The sequence below is a fragment of the Phascolarctos cinereus genome, unplaced genomic scaffold (assembly GCF_003287225.1).
Source record: "Phascolarctos cinereus isolate Bilbo 61053 unplaced genomic scaffold, phaCin_HiC Scaffold_4;HRSCAF=312, whole genome shotgun sequence".
Classification (NCBI taxonomy): Eukaryota; Metazoa; Chordata; class Mammalia; order Diprotodontia; family Phascolarctidae; genus Phascolarctos; species Phascolarctos cinereus.
In genome coordinates this window covers 729,898,653-729,922,563 of record NW_027555847.1, presented here as the reverse complement: position 1 = coordinate 729,922,563, position 23,911 = coordinate 729,898,653, and the positions used below count along the sequence as shown (strand labels likewise).

General features: G+C 48.6%; 1 protein-coding gene and 1 long non-coding RNA gene across 2 annotated transcripts in view; both read left to right on the top strand.

The window, feature by feature from the left end:
- Nucleotides 1-23,911, top strand: part of LOC144456632 (uncharacterized) — a 469,008-nt gene that overhangs the window by 122,376 nt on the left and 322,721 nt on the right. The window lies entirely within an intron of this gene.
- Nucleotides 18,029-20,278, top strand: CHCHD10 (coiled-coil-helix-coiled-coil-helix domain containing 10). Its single transcript, XM_020977674.2, has 4 exons — nt 18,029-18,161; nt 18,334-18,538; nt 19,617-19,758; nt 20,091-20,278. The coding sequence occupies exons 1-4, from the start codon at nt 18,115-18,117 to the stop codon at nt 20,108-20,110; spliced, it is 414 nt and encodes a 137-aa protein (XP_020833333.1). The 5' UTR covers nt 18,029-18,114; the 3' UTR covers nt 20,111-20,278.

Sequence of the window (23,911 nt, the reverse complement as noted above, 5' to 3'; positions counted from 1 at the left end):
TAAAACTGCACCTGTTTGTGCTCTTGACTATTTTCATTAACGATTGTAATAGCACCCTGACTTGTCTCCCTGCCTACAGCCTATCACTACTGCCCCTGTACTCTTCCTAACATTATGCCCCACTCTGGAAGCTTCTGTGGCTTCTTTTCTCTGCCACTAAACCAGATATAAACTCCTAATCCTAGCATTCAAGTCTCTCCACAATCTGGTTCCAACCTACCTGCACAGCTTTCCATTACAGTCCAGATCCCAAATAATCTGGGCTGCTTTCTGTCCCCTGCCCTGGGCCTGCCTTCTCTCATCTCCATTGCCTTTGCTTCCACAAGTCCCTTCACCAGTAGTGGGCTTCCTACCTCCATGTCCAGCTGTTAATGTCCTTCAAGATCCAACTTAGGTGCCACCTCCCCTATTTGCAAACCTCCATCCCAAGTGAAAATGATTCTTCTCTCCTTAGATTTCTCCTAGCGTTTTACCTGGACCTGTCCTTTCTATTTAATTATTTATGTTAACTGTCTCCCTGATCATCAGATTTTAAACTCTTTGAAGTAAGTTCTGGTGTGTGTGTGTGGGGGGGGTGTCATTGTCCATGTCCGTGTCCATGTCTGTGTCCAGCCCCTAGCATGGCATCTGCACAAATTAAGCCCTTAATAAATGTTTTCTGAAATTGATTGATTCTTCTAGTCTGATCATCCAGATTCTTCATGCCCTTCTTCTCCCTTTCTGATTTCCAGTGAAAGTACCCACATAATGTGAATTAGTCCAAATAGTCTAGAAAACAATTTGGAATTATGCTTAAAAAAAAAGAAAAGAAAAGGTGCCTAAATTGTCCAAGCCTGGGGCAGCTAGGTGGCACAGTGGATAAAGCACTGGCCCTGAATTCAGGAGGACCTGAGTTCAAATCCGACCTCAGACACATAACACTTACTAGCTGTGTGACCCTGGGCAAGTCACTTAACCCCATTGCCTAGCCAAAAAAAAAAAAAGGAAAAAAAATAAATAAAATAAATTGTCCAAGCCTTTTGACTTAAGCTTCCATCTGCTAAGCTTCCATACCAAAGATGTTAAAGATGGAACAGAAGGTCCAAAGGATGTGCCTAAGTGAGGGGCTGAGGAGGAGGAAGAGAAGGAGGAGAAGAGATAAGCTGCTTCATAGAAAAACAACGAACTTGGAAAGCTAATTTAGAAGGAAAGTCTTAAGAATCATTGAAGTACCTAAAAGCCATGACCAAAAACAATAGTTTCACTCTATTTGAAGGCATCTGAAATCTACCCAGATCTGTTGGAACCAGAGGCTGAAGCGGGGATAGAAAAATCCATTGGAAGAAATCCCAAAATGAAAATTCCCAGGAGCCATATAGCTAAAATGCAGTTTCCAAATCAAATAAAAAATATTGCATTGCAAGCAGTCAGAAGAGGATTCAAGTAGCAAGAAGTCACACCTGGGATCACACATGATTTGGCAGCTACTACTCGAGGTGAGTGGAGAGCTCAAAATAAAATGTTCCAGAAGTCAAAGAACATAGGCTTAAAACCATGAATTACCCAAGAAAATGGAACCTAATCCCCAAGGGGGAATAAATGGATCTTTAATGAAGTAGAAGATTTCAGCACATTCCTGACTAAAGACCAGAACTGCATAGAGATGTATACACAAGAATCGAAAGAAGCACAAAAAAGTAAACATGAGTGAGCAATCCTAAGAGACAAAGACAAGCTACTGATGTTCTAATACGGGGAGATAATCCATGTGTCCCCTCTGAACCCTATTATCACAAATAGAGGAGGACTGAGAGCGATTCTGTTGTGTCTTGGTGATCTTTAAAAAGAACAGAAAGAAGAATACACAAAGGAGAATAAGGAAACAAGAAGTAAGCATTTATGGAGCACCTACTATGTGTCAAGCACTGTGCGAAGTGCTTTTCAAGTGTACTCTCATTTGATCCTCACAGCAACCCTGGGAGGGAGGTGTTATTATTATTCTCATTTTAGAGTTGAGGAAATTGAGACAAACAGATTAAGTGACTTGCCTAGAGTCACACAGCAGTATGTGTCTGAAGCTAGATTTGAACTCAGGTCTTCCTGACTCCAAGTCTAGCACTGGGCCTATCTAAGACCCATTCATTGGACTATCTAGCTGCAATGGTTAGGATAGAGAGACAGAAGGGTGAGGGTAAGGAAAATTATCTTACATAATCAGGATTTGCAAGCAGAAATTTGTACAAACAAGGAGATAGGCTGTCATGTACTGAGAGAGAAATTATAGACAGTCCGAGCATTGTCCTAAGGCAATAAAACATTTAAAGTCATAGAACAAGCTTTCCAGTGCATTGGTAGAACATCCTTGGAGTGCTTCTGGAAGGAGAGGGATTAGAACCATACCAGAGAAGAAAGCATGGGTGCCCCATGGGGGAAGGACCCACATCAATCAGATCATAGGATTTAGAGCTAGAAAGGATCTTAGACATCATCCTGTCCAACCCCTTCATCTTACAGATGAGGAATGTTAGGCAGAAAGAGCATAGATGAGTTACGGTCCAAGAGGGGTGAGACCTGAACCCAGGTTTATCCTGACTCCGCGTCTAGTTTCCTTACTGAATGCACCATACGACCGCCCTAGTGAAGGACTGACATTTAAAACATCAAAATACGAGCTCACAGCTCTAATGAAGTACTGAATATCAAAATATGCGTTTCCAAGATATTGCCCAGAAAGGGGAAGGTGTACCTTTAAAAATCCTGAAGGCAGATCATTTCCAAGAAAGTGGAACGGTCTGCCTTTCCCAGGGCTAGGGCAATATTCGATTGCTTTTATGTCAGTCATGGCAATAATACCGTATGGAAATTTATGCTGTTCTAAAATGAACTGTCACTGAAAGAAAACAGTTTTCAAGAAGTAGGCGTATACAATGACTTCTACAATGATTGCCTCTTAAGCAGCACAGAATTTGTCTCCTGGGACTGAGTATAATTTAAAATCTAGAGCGCCATTGGGACAACTATCACTGCTTTAGAGACTCGGGTTTGCAAAGCCATCGCTCAGGAGTGATTTGGGTCATCCCAGACATTTTGCTGCATTTGAGCTTTGATGTCGCCAAGTTGAAGGTAATGTGGATGGACACTGTGCCGAGCCAGGAGTCAGGAAGAGGTGAAGTTGAATCCCTGCCTCTGACACACACGAGCTGGGGGATTATGCATAAGTCATTATTCTTTCTGAACATGTTGCCTCTGCAGCAAAATGGTGATAATAAAATATGCAGCATCTTCACAAGAGGCTTACATGAAATAATGTATGTAAAGTGCATTATAAATGTAGTCTGGGTTGTCAGCCTAGATACAGATGCTGTGGAGACTAGACTTAAGGAAACAAACATTTTTTTTTAATTCTATTTTTATTTTGATTTATTAACAATCACTTCCATATGCTTTTGAGTTGAAAATTTTTCTCCCCCTTCCTCCCCCCCACCCTCTGCAAGACAGCACACAATCTGATATAGGCTTTACGTTTACATACCCATGAAACATATTTTCACATTAGCGAAGTTGTAAGTAAAAATTAAAACCAATAGGAGGAACCATCAGAAAGATGAAACAAAACTCAACAGAAGGTAAAAATAAGTGATAACGATTCAACTTCCATAGTTCTTTCTTTGGATGTGGACAGCATTTTCCATCCCCAAGGCCTCTGGAAGTGTCTTAGATCCTTGTAATGCTGAGAAGGGTTCAGTTTAACAATATTAGTCATTGTATAACATGGCTGTTATTGTGTACAAAGTCCTCTTGGTTCTGCTCACTTCACTCAGCGTCAGACCATATAAGTCTTTCCAGGCTTTTCTGAAGTCAGCCTGTTCATCATTTCTTATAACACAATAGTAGTCCATTAGAATGTAATTATTCTTGAGCACAATAATAAAACCTAGGTGTTTACCTCTGTAAAAAGGGAAAGAGGCAGCTTATTCTGGGCTACTGCCACCACTGCCTCTTGTGCCAGGAAGTGCATATTGCATCCCATGGCCTTGGGCCTCGTGTCTGCTCATCGTCTGCATGAGTGTCCCACCTCGTCCTTATAAATACCAGAGTGGAGAGGGAAGAGGATGGGGAGCTCCGGCCTTCTCTCTTCCTCATCCAGAGCCCAGGGCCCATTTGTTAGCCTCCCTTTCCTTTTCACCTCTTCTTCTCTAACCACCCTCCATCCCCATGGTGAGAGTTTGGTTTTAGCACAGGACGGATCTCTCCCTTATTCTATCCTCCCTCAGATTCCCCCTTTTCCTCTTTCCTGCCTATTTCCCTGTTGAGTGAAATGTATTTGGCAATTCAACCACATTCAAGCCTGCACATTGTGTGTATATGTATGTGCAAGTGTATGAGTATGTGTCCATATGTGTGCATGTGTGTCCTTCCATCTTTTGATCAATTCATATGAGAGTGAGGTTCAGGCTTTGCCCCCTCCTTCCTCTTTGTTTTTCTAGGGTTCTGTGAACACAACCTGATCTGGGGTGATCATTTCCTCTGGCCCCTCCTGAATCTTTCAGAAACTTCCCCATGACCCAGTTGTTCTCCCAAGCTAACACACTATTCTTGTTTGCCGCAGCCAAATGCCTAGGAAAAGATGCCAACGCATGTTGCTTCCTATCCTCAGTGACAGGAGAACTCTCACTGATTTCTCAGTCCCTAGCAATCTGACTTCCAGCCACACCACTCAGTTGAAACCATCCTCTCTGAGGTCACCAATAACAACAATAATAAAAGATGGCTTGGAGGCTAAGAAAACATTTTCTACATGTTATCTTGTCTGGTCCTCACTACAGCCCTAAAACCCACACATAGAAGTTTAATGCCAGTGGGTGCTCCTGGAAAGGGTAGAGTTGGCTGGCCAGAATGCAACCTTGTCTTCATCCTCCACCCTGCTGGACTGAGGAAGAGCTGAATCCTTTCTAGGCTTTTCCTGTCTCCTTCTGGGAAGAGAGGGGGAGTTACAGTATAAACTTTTCTCTAGTCACTGCCCTCTCCTCCTTATTGCCTTTCTGTCAGATGATGTAATAGCCACATTTTGTTATCAAAAATTGGTGCTTTTTTTAGTTTAAGAATAACATAATGATCTTCAGATTCATTCATCCTTTTCTTGATTTTATGGCATGTTTTATTCAATAAAAAGTTACTAATGTGATCACAATAGCTCAGAGCCCCCAGTTAGGAAAATGCCTAACATTCAGATAGATGTTTGGCTCACTACCCAAACTTAAATTTCTGTGTCTCTTTAACTAACCCTTGCCCTTTTTATGTTTGAGGCAAAAATTAAGGTATAGAAAATGGTTTGGTTTTTTGTTTGTTTGTTTGTTTGTTTGGCAAGGCAATTGGGATTAAGTGACTTGCCCAGAGTCACACAGCTAGTAAGTGTTACGTATCTGAGGCCAGATTTGAGGTCCTCCTCACTCCAGGGCCAGTGCTCTATTTACTGTGCCACCTAGCTGCTCCTTAGAAAACATTTAACTAAAAGAAGCAAGTTGAGTTATTGGGAGGGAAAGTCAGGGAAGGCCCATTCTTTTTGTGAGATGCCCCTCAGCCCTTGAGAGGTAGCTTCAGTACTTTCAATTTCTCCTATCAACCTCTCTTTAGTTTCTTCCTTCACTTGCTGCTCCCATGCCACTAATTCCTTCTTTTATGCCCCAGCTTGGTTGGGAATGTTCTATGCTGTTGCTGTTTCTGCTTAGCTCCTTCTCTTGAGGACCATGTGTGTTCCTTTAAGACCTCCCAGGCATGGAGGTCTTAACTTGACTTTGTTGACTCATTGTTGACTCAAGTCAATGTTTTGCTTGACCTCATAGGACGGAACCAGGAGCAGTGGGAAGAACTGTCTCCGAACCCAGCCTTGGAAGAAAGTGGCAGCCCCCTTTTCAGATGTCCTCAGACAGAGCTGCATGTCCACTTTTGGGGTGTGTGGTCGAGAGTGGAGATTTCAGGCATGGGGGGGTTCAAATGAGCTCTGAGATGCCATTCCGGAATTGGGGACCTCCTTATTCACAGGGAAGTCCTCCTTAATTCAGACCATGTGCCAGCCCTACAGGGATAAGGCACCTTGGTCAATACAAGTATGGGGCCACAGAACCTGGTGCCATCTGGGGAGGGCATTTATTATGGCTATAAGATGTTTAAGAAATCTGACCAGAGGAGATCCTCTGAGGCCACCTCCATTCTCCAGAGGAGAATGAGCCAAACACAGGGGCCCCTGGGTGTCTCTGTGCCCTTCAGACAACTGTGTGGTAGTAGAGATAGATCAGCTGTGGCCAGAGATTGGCTCAGACCTGGAATGAACTGGCCAAGTGCCTTCTCAGATTTCACCTCTCAGAGGGTGGCTGCCCTTAGAGTTGTAGGTGTATCTTTGAGGTGCAGGGGTTTCTAGTGTAAGAGTTGGGGGGGGAGGGGTTGATGGAATCAGGCATCCCACTCCACCTAAAGGAATTAACAAAATAATGTAGATGCAAAACTTTTTTTCAAGTGAGAACACTTCTCCTGAATTAATCAATAAGTCAGTCAGTCAGGAACATTGACATAACTGTGAGCAATCTAGTGAAATGGTAAAGAAAAGATGAAGTAGATTGAAGGGGGTAGAGCCAAGATGGTGGAGTAAAAGCAGGAATTCACCTGAGCTCTCCCCCAAACCCTTCCAAATACCTTTAAATAATGCCTTAAAACAAATTCTGGAGGAGCAGAATCAACAAAAGGATGGGGTGAAACAATTTTCCAGCCTAAGACAACTTAGAAGATCAGCAGAAAAGGTCTGTCTCACAGGGCTGAGAATGGAGTACAGTCCAGCACAGGCAATGCCCCAGTGAGCCAGCAGCACTAGGGGCTTCTCAGCCCACAGATGGGAAGGGGGTTGGACAACTGGTCAGAAGGAGATTACAGGAGATCCTTTGCTGGCACTGGGAGCAGGACTCTGTTTCATTGACCATACAAAGTTCTGGGTTGAAATCCTGGGTGAGGAGGAGGATAAGCAGGAACAGAGTGGAGAAGAGGGCTTATGGTCACTCACAGGCCAGAACACAGGTCAGTAGAGCAGTGACCACACCTCTCCTTAGATCATACCACGTTGGAAGAATTGAAAACTTACGGGGCCCCAGAACTAGCTCTGAAAACAACTGCATGAAAAACCTGAAGTTTGAGACAATGCCCCCTCTACCCCAGGAGCAGAGCCCAACTTTAACATAAAATTGAAAGTCAAGAAAAAGGCTAGAAAATGAGCAAACATCAAAAAAAGAACCTGAGTTACAATGGTGACAGGGATAATCAAAACACAAATTCAGAAGACAATGAGACCAAAGCAGCTATATGCAAGGCCTCAAAGAAAAATGTGAATTTTTCTCAGACCCTTGAAGAGTTCAAAAAGAATTTTAAAAATCAAATAAGAGAAGCAAAGGAACAATGGGGGAAAGAAATGAAAGTGATACAATAAAGAGTCAGCTTGGTAAAGGAGGCACAAAAATACTGAAGAAAATAACACCTTAAAAAAAACGGAATAGGCCAAATGTTAAAAGAGGCACAAAAATCCACTGAAGAGAATTCCTTAAAAAGCAGAATTGACCAAATGGAAAGAGAGGTACAAAACTTTACTGAAGAAAAGAATTCCTTGAAAAGTAAAATTGACCAAATGAAAAAGGAGGTACAAAAGCTCGCTGAAGAAAATAATTCCTTAAAAATCAGAATTGGACAAGTAGGAGCTAATGACTCCATGAGACATCAAGAAACAATAAAACAAAGTCAAAAAATGAAAAAAAAAAAAGAAGAAGAAGAAAATGTGAAATATCTCATCAGAAAAACAACTGACCTGGAAAATAGATCAGAGAGAGATGATTTAAGAATTATTGGACTAGGGGCCGCTAGGTGGTGGAGTGGATAGAGCATCGGCCCTGAAATGAGGAGGACCTGAGTTCAAATCCGGCCTCAGACTAAACACTTGACACTCACTAGCTGTGTGACCCTGAGCAAGTCACTTAACTCCAATTGCCTAAAAAAATAAATTGTTGGACTACCTGAAAGCCATGATCAAAGAAAGAGCCTAGACATCATATTTTAAGAAATTACCAGGGAAAACTGCCCTGCTATTTTAGAAGCAGAGGGTAAAATAGAAATTGAAAAAATCCACTGATCACCTCCTGAAAATGATCCCCAAATAAAAACGCCTAGGAATATTATAGCCAAATTCCACAGCTCCCAGGTCAAGGAGAAAATACTGCAAAGCTGCCAAAAGAAACAATTCAAATATCATGGAGCTACAGTCAGGATAACACAAGAGTTAGCAGATTCTACATTAAAGGATCAGAGGGTTTGGAATATGATATTCCAGAGGGCAGAGGAGCTAGGATTACAACCAAAAATCACCTACCCAGCAGAAGTGAGTATAATCCTTCAGAGGGGAAAATGGATATTCAATGAAATGGAGAACTTTCAAGCATTCCAAAAGAAAAAAACAGAGGCGAACAGAAAATTTTATTTTCAAATTCAAGACTCAAGAGAAGCATAAGAAGGTAAAGAAGAAAGATACATCAGAATGGTCTCAATAAGGTTAAACTGTTTACATTTCTACATGAGATGGTGATGATACTTGTAACTCCTAAGAACTTTTTCTTTATTAAGGCAGATAGAAGGAGTCTGCGTAGACAAAGGGCATGAGTGTGAGTTGAATATTATGGGATGATATCCCAAAAAATAAAATTAAGGATGAGAAAGAGGAGTGCACTGGGAGAAGGAGGAAAGGAGAGGTAGAATGGGGTAAATTATCTCATATACAAGAGGTACAAAAGAGACTTTGTAGTCAAGGGGAAGAAGAGGGGGTGGCAGGCAATGCTTGGATGAAATGGAGTGACCACACACAGGAAGTACATTGGGACTGACTCAGTCACACCTTCTAGGTCTTAAAGAAAATGACAAACTAGTTGGGATTGCAGCCCTGAGTACCTGGCCAGCAGTCCTCTGAGAGAGGAGGCTTGTGGGGGAGGAGAAGAGCCTCAGTCTCCTTCCTTCTCCTCCTACCAGACATTGATCCTGTAAACTTTAAAGGGCTGGAGGCTGCAGACTTCTCATTGGGGTCCTAACAGTGCCCCTAGAACTTCAGTGACTAGTGGCAGTGTTTACACTGGAATTGGCAGGCAAATTAGGTACCTGTGGGAAGGGCAGCTTGGGGATTCTACAAGAAGCCTGGGGAAAGCTATGCCACGCCCAAAGAGAACATCTCATGATGGCCCCTATGGAGGAGCCCCAGCAAAGGGGCTTCCTGAGGTGTGGGTTACCACCTCAGCCAGGTATGATCTTCACTGGATCTACCTTCCCCTATCCTGGGGATTCTCAGCCCTTTTATAGTGTCAGAGATACCTTGGGTAGTCAGTCTGGTGAAGTCTGGTTCTCAGAACCAGTTGTTGTAATGCATAAAAGAAAATACACAGGATTGCAAAAGAAACTCATTATATTGAAATATAATTTTTTTTAAAAGTCTGCAGACCCCAGAGTCTACAATCTGCCTCAGTGCCTCATCTGAAAAATGAGCTGGAGAAGGAAATGGCAAACCACTCCAATATCTGTGCCAAGAGAGGAAGAGCTGGACATGGCTGAAACCACTGAATGAGACCTCAGGGTAAGAACCCCTGCCCTACACTTGGGGAAGAGTGTGCTCCCAGGAATTTTTTTTTGGGGGGGCAGATATCTTGTACTAACTGTTCCTACTCATTTCTAGAAGCTAATTGAGTCTGGCTGGCTAACAGATTTCAGCTGGTAGTCCGTGGAGGCAGCATCACTAGAAAGGCACCCTCCAGACCTGCCTTCTGAGTCCTCTGGAACATTGAGGGAAGAAGGAAGAACCATTTTCTGGGGACCTGCCTTAGCACTGAGCAACCATTGGGATAATAACTCCAGAGCATGGAGTCCACTAATACTGAGTCTCTTGAGCTCACATCACTTTCCTTCTTACTGATTGATAATAGCAGTTGGGAATTACTGAAAATATCACAGTTGGTATGAAATATTCCTTTCAGCAGTCAGTCAATAAACATTTATTAAGCACTGACTATGCACCAGGTACCATGCTAAGTGCTAGAGATACAAAAAGAGGCAAAAAACAATCCCTGCCCTCAAGGAGCTTGCAATCTAATGGAGGAGAAAACAAGCAAACAACTATGTACAGATAAGCTACATACAGAATAAAATAGGAAATACCTAACAGAGTGGATGCACTGAGATTAAGAGGCCTTGGGGAAGGCTTCCTGGAGGAGGTGGGATTTTAGTTGGGACTTAAAAGTCAAGGTGGAGGAGAGAGAGTATTCCAGGCATGGGGGGCAGACAGAGAGAATGCCAGGGGCCTAGAGACCCTAGCAGGTCTTGTTCATGGGCCAGCCAGGAGAACAGGATGACTGGCCCCAGGAGGAAGTGGTGGGGAGTGAGCGGTGAGTGTACTGGAAGGGATGAAGGAGCTAGTTTATGAAGGACTTTGAATCCCAAGCAGGGGATAGGGAGCCCCAGGAGTTTACTGAGTGAGAAGGGGCAGGGCAATGTGATCATACCTGTGCTTTAGAAAATCACTTTGTTCACTGAATGGAAGATGGGCCAGAGCAGGGAGGGACTGAGGCAGGCTGACCCACCAGCAGCTACTGCCATCATCCAGATGTGAAGTAATGAGGGTCTGCACCAGGGTGTGGACAGTGTCAAAGAAGAGAAGGGGCATATTTGAGAGACACGGCAGCGTTGCAGTGGACAGGCCTTGGCACCATATTGGATGGGGGGAGGAGTAAGAGAATGAGGAGTCCAGAATGACCCTGAGGATGAGAGCCTGAGGCACTGGGAAGATGAGGGAGCCCTCTGCAGTGATAGGGAAGGTAGGAGGGGGAAAGATCATGGATTCCGTTTTGGACACACAGAGTGGAAGACGTGCACTGGACGTCTAGCTGGAGATATTGGACAGGCAGCTGGCGAGGCTCCATTTTCCAGCAGCAGCAGCAGCATCTCTGCCTGGTTTTGACTCCAGAGAACATCAGGTCTCCTCCAGATGCTAACTGACTCCGTTTTAGACTCTCCACACCTTCCCTCTGCCTCCCATGGGAGGGCTGGAGGCAGAGCATTAACTTCCTCCCCAAGCCTTTCTTCAGGGGGAGCTCAGAACATGTGTGGGACTCTCCATTTCCCATCACCCACTCTGCTCGGCTTCTGCTCCACTGAACACCCTGCCCCCATCCTGGGTACCCCTGCAGGACCCTTGCTTTTCTGCTTCCTTTTGTGACTGGTCTTCCCCTATTCAATGGTAAGCTCCTTGAGGGCAGGACTGTCTTTCTTTTTCTTATTTGTATGCCCAGCACTTAGCACAGTGCTCAGCACATATGTGGTATTCAATAAATGTTTACTGGGTTGAGCTAAATTGAGTTAAAAGATGTGAAACTGGGGGTCAGAAGAGAGGGCAGGGCAGGAAAGGCAGATTTGAGAGTCATCAGCCTAAAGCTGGTCATTCAATCCATGGGAGCTGATGAAATCACCCAGTGATCTCATCTCCCAGAGGGAGAAGAGCAGAGGGCCCAGGACAGAACCCGAGGGACACCCATGGCTAGAAGGCATGGCCTGGAGGAGGGTCCAGAAATGAAACCTGAAGAGAAGCAGAGAGGAAGGAAGAAAACCAGGAGGTGTGGGAGTATTCTTGAAGACCCGAGAGAGGAGAGGGTCCAGGAGAAGAGAATGCCCAACAGTGTCCAAGGCAGCAGAGAGACCAAGGAGAATAGGGATGAGAAAAAAGCCACCGAGTTCAGAAAAACTAAGATCATTGGTGGCTTTGGAGAGAGTAGTTTGGGTGGAATAATTAAGGTGAAAGCTGGATTGTAAGTGGTTAAGATGAGAGTGAGAGGAGAGACAGTGGAGGCGCCAGTGTAGATAGTCTGTTCAAAGAATTTAGCTACAGAAGAAGAGATACAGGACACTAAACAGTGATGATGGAAGGGTCAGGGAAGGGGTTTTGAGGTTGAGGGAGACATGGGCATGTTTGTGGGCAATAGGGAAGGATCCAGTAGAGAGGAAGAGATTGAAGGCAAGTGACAGAGAGAAGAGGACAGAGGGGGCGATCTGTTGGAGGAGACAATGGAAGGGGATCCCCTGAGCAGAATGAGGGTTGGCCTTGGTCAGTAGTGAGGCCTCCTCATCATGGGAGTTGGGGATGATGGAGGGGAGGGGCAGAAGGCACCTGACTGATGGGAAGGGAGGAAGAGGTGGCGAGAGGGGGTTAGGGTTAGTGCTACTTGCACAGAGGAGGTCCCTGGGGGAGAGTGAACTAAAGCTGAAAGTACCATATTGAGAATATGTAGAGTGAAGGGGGTACCTCCTGACTCTCAGCCCTGAATGCCCTTTTCTCCCTTGATGGAATCCACATGGAGTTCATTGGAGGTGCGGCTCTGCTGGGTGGGCCATCCACTGCAGGGCCAGGTCCCTCTACTGATGCTGGTTCTGGGGAAGAGGAGGATACCAGCTGTTGCTTGGAAGCTCCTCAGTGCCCCTGTGGGCTTAGTTGCTCCTGGGTTAAGCTGCTCAAGTGCCACCCTGCACCTTGTGCAGGCTGTGTGATGCCCGCAAGGTGGCTGCCTGGGCATGCATCTCCCTTTCCTGCTGAGTTACCTCCTGGCTCTGGGGGCTCCTGCTGCTGACTCCAGTTACTGGAGAGCCTTTTGTCTCCCAGCCCATGCATTCCCTTGGGGATTTTGCTCTTGAAATCCTTCTTGCCTAAAGATCAGGAAAGAATAAACACAAAAGAAATAGGGGGCCACAAAGAGATTTCAGAAAAGGGGGAAAGAACCTCTTTGTACACAAATGTTTATAGTAGCTCTTTTTGTAGTGGCCGGGAATTGGAAATTCAGGGATGCCCATCAGCTGGCTGACCCTGGATCCAACCAGTCATGGGGAGGACCCCATCCAGGGCTGCAGTTTGATTGTGACATGGCCAGGCTGGCCAATGAGACCCCCATACTTGGAGCCAGAGCAGATAACCCCCACCTGATCCTAGCCTCCAAAGAACAGCATGGAAATCTGGTCTGAGGGCAGCTCCAAAGCTTCATGACTGAGACATGTGGTATTATAAAAATGAAGAGCTCCCTACTCGGCAACTGAGCCCATCAGTGGATGCCTCAGAGAAGTCTGCTGGAAACTAACCACTTTGCCTTCCTTCCAGAGGGGAAGCCAGGACTGCTCTGAGCTGCTGGGGAGAAGAAGGGAGAAGTAGCACACCATTTCTTTTTTAAATACTATTTTATTTTCCCCCAATTACAAATGATTGTTTAAGATCATTTGAACCCCACTAAGGGCCAAAGCCTGAACTATCAACCAGAAGAAGCACCCCAACATAATAGATATGCTTTTTCTTTGTTCTCTGAGTGAACTCAAAATGCCCCTTCCCGTGTCAGCAACTACAGGACCAGATGAAGTTGACCAGCATTCTTCTGTTTATGATCGCTAAGGTGCCTTAGAGCTGGACACTACCTTGAATAATGGGACTTTTCTTATCTTAGTGTTTTATGGACATAATATGCTGTGCCATGTCATGGCATCCTGGATCTATAATTTCAATGGACACTTTGACATTCAGGAGAATCTTATTGTATTTACAACCTATTCAATTAAGAAAATTCCTTTCTCATGCTATGGTTAAACATATATGGAGACTGTAAATCTGAGTAACACAGACATCCTGAGGCAGGGGTTAAATGTCCTCCTAAAATTGCTTGATTCAGTCAGAGTTAAAGCTCTGGCTCACTAACTTCAGGGAATAAACAATATGAATTTACTTATCCCCTAGCTTCTTGCCTCTTTGGCCAACTTTCAGGTCGACCCCTCTTCCGTGGTGAAGCAGCTCTGATTAGAAGGGGAAGCTCTTCCTGCGCGAAGCCTAATGTGGCCAGATTTCTGCCATCTTTCTGGTTCTGCCCTCTGGGACCAAAGAGAATAAGTCTCACATGTTATCGTTATTCAGTTATTTTCAGTCAAGTCCAGCTCTTCATTTCCTTGGCAGAGATACTGGAGTGGCTTGCCATTTCCTTCTCCAGCTCATTTTGCAGATGAAGAAACCAAGGTCAACAGGGTGAAGTGACTTGCCCAGGGTCCCACAGCTATCGAGTGTCTGAGAACAAATTTGAACTCAGGAAAACAAGTCTTCCTGACTCTAGGTCGGGTGCTCTGTGCACTATGGCGTGCCCAGCGGCCTGTCTCTCACATAACAGACTTTGAACACTGGAAGACAGTTATCCTGCTGCCCCCTCCCCCTCTTCTGCCCAATTCTGTCGATCTTAGCGTGAACTCAAAGGCACTCGCCATCCTGGAGGCCCTTACTGGGCGCCCTCCAGCTTTTTAAAGCTGCGGTGCCCAGAACTGCCCAGAGGTCCAATGAGGGCCAAGGACAGAGGACAGAGCATCCCCCTTCTCATTCCTGGGATCTATGTCTTTCTTGCTATAGTCCAAGGTGACAGGATTTTTTATTTTTGGCTGCTATATTGTGCTGCTAGTTCCTGTTGAGCTTGTGGTCCACTCCTACCCCCACATCCTTTTTGAGAAAACTGCTGCTATCCTTGTCTACCTCTACTGGTACTTGTAAAGGCAATCTTTTGTGCAAGAATTTAATTATCCCAACTGAATTTCACTGTATTAGACTGAGCCTGAGGCTCTAGCCCAGAGATGGGGAATCTGGGGCCTTGGGATCACATGTAGCCCTCTAGGTCCTTGGGTGTGGCCTTTTGACTGAGTCCAAGTTTTGCAGAACAAATCCTTGTATTAAGGGGATTTGTTCTGCAAAGTTTGGGTTCAAAGGGCCGCATTTGAGGACCTAGAGGACCTAGAGGGACATATGTGGCCTCGAGGCCGCAAGTTCCCCACCCTGCATCTGACCTGTCCAGAGCCCTGTGGATCCGGACTCTCTGGACTCTGGTCTAATCCTATGTCCACTCTCTCTAATGCCCCTTTGGGTCATCTGCAAATTAGATAAGTGTGCTCTTCCTGCCTTCAGCCGAGTCATTGGGAACAGGCCAAACACAGATCCCTGAGGCACAGCCATGGCCCTGAACCACTGGCAGACATTCTGAGTCGGACCAGTGCTGAACCTAGGGAGTGTCTCTTCATCTAGCCGGTGTTTTATCTCCATCTTCTCCATGAGAATGGGCAGAGCTGGCTGGTCAGGTACTTGGTTAACACCTGGGTAAACTCAAACCCGCACCCTTCTTCCCTTCCCAGCTCACTGGTTTAGGATCCTGGCCAAAAGGAAGCGGGCTGGTCTGACTCAAGCTATCGGCCAGGCTGGCTCTGGGTAATCACTGCCTCCCTTTCTGGAGGTTTGGCGACCATCCCTTTGTTCCTTGGTCCTAGTGCACAATGGGGACACATTTTGGATACCTCATAAGTAACAAGATCAGCAATGATAGGGAGTGACTGGGATGTTCCCATGACCGCTGCTCCCCAAACAAAGGTTTTGGGGACATTTGTGGACATCCCATGTCACACAAAGCACCTCAGGGGCTCACATGCCACCAGCCAGAAACCAAGAGTCCCTACAAACAGGCCTCGACAAGCGAGAGTGAGATATGTGATGTGTCCACTAGGTGGCACTGTACCCAAGCCAGTAGCTTAATGTTTTCCTCATGATCTGTAATTCAGGTCCCCACAGTTTTCTTTGAAGCTCGAGTGGCAGACCCCTCCCCAAGGGCTAGCTAAGAAAGAAAGGATCAGGGTGGCACAGTGGATAGAGCTCTGGCCTTGGAGTCAGGAGGACCTGAGTTCAAATCCAGCCTCAGACACTTGACACTTACTAGCTGTGTGACCCTGGGCAAGTCATTTAACCCCAATTGCCTCACCAAAGAAAGAAAGGACCCCTTGCTTCTTACTGCTGCATCCTGAATTCTAGCCTCAAAGGTGAGGGGGGAAAAACTATTGTTCAAGAATACAAAAACCAAAGAAATCTCTGATTCTGCCCCTCCCTCGCCTCTGGGCTGCTAAGTTCAGGTCCCATCCTTCAAAGTCAGGTCAAGCCAACAGCCATTGATTTAGCACCTACTACGTACTTGTATGGACTGATGCTGAGTGAGGTGAGCAGAACCAGGAGAACATTGTACACAGTAACAGCCATGGCGTGTGATGACTAACGTTGATAGACTTAGCCCTTCTCAGCAATGCAAGGATCATCATAAGACATCTCCAAAAGTCTCATGATGGAAAATGCTATCTACATCCAAAGAAAGAACCATGGAGTTTGAATGCAGATAGAAGCAGACTATTTGCTCTTTTTTTTCTTCTGTTTTGTTTTGTTTCCTCTTTCTTGTGGTTCCTCCTATTGGTTCGAATTCTTCTTTACAACATGACTAATATGAAAATATATTTAATAGGAATGTATATATACAGCCTATATCAGATTGCATGCCTTCTTGGCAAGGGAGGTGGGAAGGGAGGGGGAGAAAAATTTAAAACTCAAAAGCTTATGGAAGTGATTGTTGATAAATAAAAATAAATTAATAAAAATAAATAAATGAAATTTTAAAAAATAATTAGCAGGCAGATTTCAGAAAAACCTAGATGGAAAGACTTCTATGAACTGATGCTGAGTGAAGTGAGCAGAACTAGGAGAACATTGTACACAGTAACAGCCACATTGTGCGATGACTAACCTTCGTAGACTTGGCTCTTCTCAGCAATGTAAGGATCTAAGACAATTGCAAGACTCGTGGTGGAAAATGCTGTCCACATCCAGAGAAAGAACTCTGGTGTCTGAACGCAGATTGAAGCAGACTATTTGCTCTCTTTGTTTTGTTTGTCTGTTTTTCCTTCTTGTGGTTTTTCCCTTTGGTTCTGATTCTTCTTACAACATAACTAATGTGGAAATATGTTTAATATGATTGTACAAGGATAGCCTATTAGACGCTGTCTGAGGGAGGTAGGAAGGGAGAGAGAGAGAAAAAAAAATTAAGAACTCAAAATCTCATAAAAGTGAATGTTGAAAACTAAAAATAAATAAATGATCATTTTCTTCATACCAAAAAAAGAACATAGGAGATGATTCAATATAAAACAATGAATTTCCATGTCAAGAAAACCTATGTCATCAACACTACACATTGTTTTCAAAGCTACCCAGTTTTTCTTGCTTTTTTGTGGGTTTTCTTTTGTTCTCGGCTGTGCACTTTTTACTTTATTTTTTTCTCCCTTCCCTCCCCCCCAGGCTACAATTAACCTCAGATGTGTATACACACACACATATAGATATCTATAAACACACACATATACCTTCATGCACACATATGTAAGACCATACTGTGCATATTTTCTGCTGTCATCTGGTTCTCTGAAAGTGGACAGCATTTTCCTTCATAAGTCTAAGTCTTTCTGTGTTTCAGCAGTATTCCAACCCAAACACATCCTGTCTGAGAGATTGTCTGTGAAAGGTTTTTTTCCCCATTTTTTCTGCATTCCTTCTATTCCTGGCTGTGTTGGTTTTATTTATACAAGATTTTAAATTTAAAATCAAAATGATCCGTTTTCCCCTTCACCACCCCTCTTGCCTTTTCACATAAGGTCTGACCCTGATGAATCTCCTTGGTTTCTTTAAATTCTTGACCTTTTGTTCTTCCAAATGAATTTTATTAGCTTTTCTGACTCAGTAAAATGTTTTTAGTAATCTAATTAGGTTGGCATTGAATAAATAGATTAGTTGGGTAGAATGGTCATTCTTACGATATTGGCTGTACCTCCCCATTAACAATACATATTACCCTGGGCTGCCCTTGGGAGCTCGTCTTTCCAAGGCCCTCAGAACTGGCAGGGGAAAATGGAGGTCAGGATGGGCCCCTGCGTCCGAGAACCGGGGGATGCTCATGGAGCCCGAGAGAGCGGAACCAGGTGGCCCAGCCCCTGCTACGTGGATCTCCGAGCCCTGGCAAGACGCTCACCTGAAGACGCCAGCCCCAGGAACAGCCCAGAGCTTGCGGCGCAGGAGCTGTCCTTACCCCCCAGCGAAAGGCTGAGGGTGCAGATGGTCATGAGGCCCCGCCCCCTCGGCCAGGCCCCACCCCCACAGCCTAGGCCGCCGTTACCTCAGGGCCTGTCCTGTCAGATCCCTCGGACCCTGCTATGCCCCGCGGAAGCCGCAGCACCGCTGCGTCTGCCCCGTCGGGCAGGTGAGCCCCAGGGGCTGGGTGGGGGGCGGCCTGGGGACTGCGGGGGGAGGGGCTCAGGTTGGGCAGTCGCGGCAGCCTGGCCAGGTCATGGTCAAGGTCATCGGGGCAGGAGGCTGAGGGAGCTGGGGAGAAAGGGAGAGGGTCCTCCCCTTGAACTTCTCTCGCTCCGCAGCCGCCCGGCTCCCCCCACGACCCCAGCTGCACCCCCGGCCCCTGCCCCGAGTGGCGGGCAGCCAGGCCTCCTGTCCCAGATGGCATCCACGGCGGCGGGGGTGGCCGTGGGCTCGGCTGTGGGCCACGTGGTGGGCAGTGCCCTGACAGGGGTCCTCGGAGGGGGCAGCACCCCCGGGCCAGAGCCGGCCCCCCGCCTGGAGCAGGTGAGTCTGGGCCGGGAAAGAGGGACGGGGTTGGAGGGGTGAAGGAGGACAAGCCCCTGAGCCGCCCCTCCTGGCTGCCCCTTGCTCTGGGCATTTGGGATCCCATGTGAGCCTCACCCAAACCTAGGGAGGTAGGGGCTATTGTTGGGCCCATTTTACAGTTGAGGAAACTGAGGCTTAGAGAGACATAGTCACACACACACGCGCGCACACACACACACACACACACACACACACACACACACACAGAGCTGAAAAGTATCTGAGCCAGGATTTGGCCTCCCAACTCCTTTTAAACCGTGGAGCAGCCCTTTTTCAGACAGAAAACCTGATGGAGTCCAGGGAAGGGCCACTAGGGGGCAGTGAAGGACAGGGCCAGAATTGCCCCCGTGCAGCGCCAAAGGTGAGAAAGCCACAGGCTTTCAAGGATCACAGGCTGCCCAATCCCTGGAGGTGGTGCCATAGCCCACGGGACTTGCACTCAGCAAGACTACTTTCTGAGTTCAAATCTGGCCTCAGACGTCTGGGGCAAGTCACTTCAAACTGTTGGCCTCAGTTTCCTCATCTGTCAAAGGGGTCACAAAGAGTCAGACATGGCTGAAAGGACCCAATCACAACAACAAAAGTGCCTCTGGGAAGCTGCCCTAGAGAGGGCAAATGAGGGGAGTGGCAATGGCCCCAAGGACTGAAGGGGCGGGTTCAAGTCGACAAGCACTGGTGAAACACCTACTATGTGCTGCGCACTGGCTTGAGTGCTGGCAAGGAAAGCAGCACACAGGCCCCACCCTTGGGGAGCTCCCAGTCTGAGGGGGACGGTGTGGAGGGAACCTAGGCAGAGAAGGCAGAAGGACCTTATGGGAATGGGAAAGGTGAGGCAAGGAGGTGAAGGTGAGGAGGGCAGACAGCCTAGGCAAAGCCTGGGAGGTGGGAAATAGAGAGTCCAGCCCAGTGCCCTGGAGGTCTCTGAGCAGAGGCTGGGGTGGGGTGGGGAGACGCTATCCATCCTGCTGCTAGAGGGAGGGTCAGCTGTCCTCGGAGCTCCCTCCCCTCTCTAATCCTCTGTCTGGTGTCTCCCCAGGCCCCCAAGGCAGCACCGCTAGTCCCTTCAAGGCCCTGCTACTATGAAATCAAGCAGTTCCTAGACTGTTCTACCAGCCAGAATGACCTGACCCTGTGTGAGGGCTTCAGTGAGGCTCTGAAGCAATGTCAGCGCAGCTATGGTGAGGAGGGAGACACAGGGGCTGGGGCTGGGTTAGGCCTGGGCCTGGGCCTGAGGCTGGGCTAGGGCTGGGCTAGGCCTGGGCCTGGGCCTGAGGCTGGGCTGGGGCTGGGCTAGGCCTGGGCCTGGGCCTGGGCCTGGGCCTGAGGCTGGGGCTGAGCTTGAGCTGGGCCTGGGCCAGGTACTAAGGCTGGGCTGGGCTGGGCCTGGGCCTGGGCTGGGACTGAGGCAGTACAGACACGGGTAGCAGACCCTCAGCAGGGGCCTGAAGACAGGCAAGGCCCCCAAAGCTCCTCCATCCCCTGTCCTCGCCTATAGTTTCTCTCCTTGCAGGCCTAACCACACTTCTGTGAAGCCAGAGGCTGCAGCCTGCCACGGGGTCCCCTCTGCTGACACCTCTGTTGCACATAGCTCGAGATCAGCTGAGACGAGTCCAGCCGACGGGGGCCAGTCGCCTTTGGAGATGTTGGGAAAGACACGAGCCAAGGCCCACGTCTGATTAAACAGGGTCTCTCTTCCTCCATCTGTGTCCAGATCTGTCTGTACCCGCGGGCACCCTTGCCTTCCGCAGGGCCCGCTCTGGACACCAGGGCTGGGGCTGCCTGCCTCATGCCCACTCAGGCTGCTGTCCTTGGAAAGCATGAGCTGCTGCTCACTGGGCTTTCGGGGAGATGGCCAGGGCTGGCCCAGCTTCCCTGACCAGGCCTTCCCAGGCCCTTCTCACCACCTCCCCACCCCCAGCCGTTCTCATCATTCCCGTGAGCCCGCGGGTTTGGGGCTAAGCTTCTCTCATAGGGTCCTCAGGGGTACCCCTGGGCAGGGTGGGCACTCAGGCCCCAGGTGTAGGCACTGGGTAGACACTCCCCTAAATCCCATCCACTTCTGTGCCCCCCACATTATGGTGGAACAGAGAGCAGCTTCAGAAAGCTGGGCCTTGGGCTGTCCTGTGTGGGCCTAGGGCTCAGTTTGGCTCAGGGCCCTTTTTTCCACATGTGGCATATAACGGGTGGAGAGGTCTGAAACAATTGATTGGTGCCTCCCTTGGGGGCCACCCCTGGGCGAAAAGGTGGAGGTTGGGAGGCAGATGGGCTCAGGGCTGGGCAGAGGTCCCACAGGGACCACCCACTCTTTGCCTGGCCACCCTTTTTGCACTGATGGCTGCCTCTGCTCTCTGTAAGATCAGCTGACCTCTCCTAGGTCATCAGCCCTCCCCTGTCACTACCTCTGAGTCCTGCCTAACTGGGCCTTTCCCCTTCAGTACAACCCAATTCGGCTGATGCTTATAAAGCACCTATCTCCTTCAGTGTGCCATGTTTGACAGAACCACCAACATGCCAGGGCCAACTAAGCACGGTGATTGAGGACGGAAGCAGGGATGAGTGGTTGGGCTCTAAGGAGAAAGAGGAATTGGAGCTGAGGAAGGGAGGGAAGGAAGGAAGAAAGGAAGGAAAGAAGGAAGGAAAGAGTGAGGGAGAGTAGGAAAAAAGGGAAAGAGGAAGGGAGGAAGAAAAGAGGGAGAGAGGAAGAAAAAAGGGAAGGAGGAAGGAAAGAAAGGAGGGAAGGAAGAAAGGAAGGAAAGAGGGAGGGAGAGAAGGAAAAAGGGAGGGAGGGAGGAATGAGAGAGTGAGAGAGGAAGGGAGAGAGGAGGGAAGGGAGGCAGGGAGGAAGGAATGAGGGAGGGAGAAAGGAAGAGAAGAAGGAAGGAAGGAGGGAGGGAGAGAAGGAAAACAGGGAAAGAGGGAGAGAGGAACAAGAGAGTGAGAGAGGAAGGAAGGGAGAGAGGAGGGAAGGGAGGCAGGGAGGAAGGAAAGAGTGAGGGAGAGAAAGAAAAAAGGGAAAGAGGGAGGGAGGAAGAAAAAAGGGAAGGAGGAAGGAAGGAAAGAAAGGAAGGAGCAAGGGAGGGAAGGGCACAGACATGGGGCTGTAGCCTTGCTCTGGGAAGCCAGAGCCCTGGCTGAGGAACCCCTGTGCCCACCTCACTGGGACTCAGAGGGTCTCACCATGGCTTTCCGAGGTCCCTCCTTGCTCTGAGGTCCTACCTCATAAAGGGCACAGTAGGATCCTGGCCTCAGAAGGTGGTCTCACCACTCCCTTCTCCTCCAGGCCCAACCTTCTCCCAGCTCCCTCCCACTTCAGCCAAGGGCTAGCTGGGCCCAGGATTGGCACCCAAGGGAGGATGGGGGTGGACAGCAGGGTTTGTGGCCAGCCTATGGTTGGAGGTGGTGAGCTTTGTGCCCATGGGGCAAAGGGCTCTGGAGGGACCCTCAGAGGTCAGCTTGCCCAACCCCCTGGCATTGAGATGGGAGGAGGAAGCCCAGAGAGGACAGGAATGGCCCAAGGTCACCCAGACCTACATAAAGTAGCCGTGCTCTGAGGCCAGGACAGGTACTCTGCTTCCTCAACCTCTACCCTACATGGGCCTTCTGTGAGGGGCTCACCACTGAATGGGCAGCAGGGGCCAGGCTGAGGCAATGGCTAAGTCCAACCCAGAAGCTGAAATCGGGTGGGCACTGGGGGCTGGGAGGGCAAGTAGTGCCAGGGCTCTGGCAAGGGTCAAGGGCAGGGGTCAGCTCAGGGTCATCCTGAACCCACACTGGGCCTGAGGCTAGGGCAAGACTTAGGGGGAGTCTGGCGGCACCATCATTGGGATCCAGGTGGCATTGAGCCTCTGCTAAGACTTGGGGTGGAGCTCAATGGGGCCAGGGTCAGTCTGAGCCAGACAAGGGGTTCAGGGGCCAGACTCCTCCTCAGAGCAGGTCTCTGGTCAGTGTGGGTCTGGGGACCACATGGAGCTCTGAAGCTTAGGGTTCCGATGGTTGAGGCTAGTGTGGGCCAGGACTCAGGGCTCGATAAGGCTGCTGAGTCAGGGCAGGGCAGTTAGGGATCAGCCTCATTCCAATCCCACCCAACATTTGGCAGCCACGGGGATTCGGAAAACCCTCGGGGTTCATTCAGGACCCCCCCTTTTCAGAGATGGAGCCAGGAGGACTTGGTCCCATTGGCACAGTTGGCAAAGCAGCAGAGTTGGGGTTGGTGCCAGGCTCTCTGACCCCCACAACCTGGGCATTTCTTCCCCTGGGCTGCCTCCTTCAGAGGCGGAGATCGCATGGTCTGCCCCCTCACTGGGCGGCCATTCTCCTTTGCCCCAGGCCTCCTCCTGGTCTCTCCACACCCTCTGCTCTCACCCATCCCATCCTGGGGCATCAGTCCTACATCAGTTTCCTTGCCATGAATGGCCCAAGCCCCCGACCCCAGCTCAGGGGCCCTGATCAAGGGCCTTCTCTTTGCTGCTGCCTGGGTCCCAGGAAGAGGGCCCTGGCTGGTCCCTGAGGACCCCTGCCTCCCAGCTGCCAGGTGCTCAGGACAGGCAGGAAGTGGCTGAGCCCAGTACCCAGCAGGGGGCCAAGCCCACCTGCCTCTCAGGGCTGGACTGTGCCCCTCACTGTGCCATTGTGGGCATCACTGGGTATGGTAGCAGTCCCTGCCACCTTGGGGCTTCAGCTCCTCCCTAGCCACTCAGTTATTAGGACCCAGAAGGCCCTGGGTGGGGCCTGGTTTGGGGCACAGCCTTCGGCAGGACCTCTTCCTGTTAGCCAGCGGAGAACAAATCCCCAAAACAGAGGCTCACAGGCCGGGGCTGGACCCTAGAAGCTCCTTTGGTTTCTAGAGAGGGCCAAGAATGTCTCAGGAAATTGCAGATTGCTTGTGGCCGGGCCCTGGGGCCTCCTCTATTCTGAGGGTTCTCAGACCACTGGCTCTGTTCTCTGAGCATGAGTCCCATTTCCCAGAGGAGAAGGCTGAGGCTCTGAGAGGGGATTACTGTTCAGGAAAGGGCTGGGCTAGGGTAACTGCTGAGGACATTCTAGCATTCTGGGAGAACCCAAGGTGGGAGATGACCCAGAGGGGCTTCAAAAGGCCTCAGTATTTACTCCTGGAAAGGGCGAGGACCGGGAGGCTGCAATGAACCACGGGTCCTGGTGCCCACAATGACCTTCAGACATGGTGCCAGTGGTACCCACAATGACCTTCAGACATGGTGCCAGGTCCAGGTCCTGATGCCCCTGATGACCCTCGGACATGGCGCCAGTGGTGCCCACAATGACCCTCAGAAATGGCGCCAGGTCCGGGTCCTGGTGCCCATGATGATCCTTGGA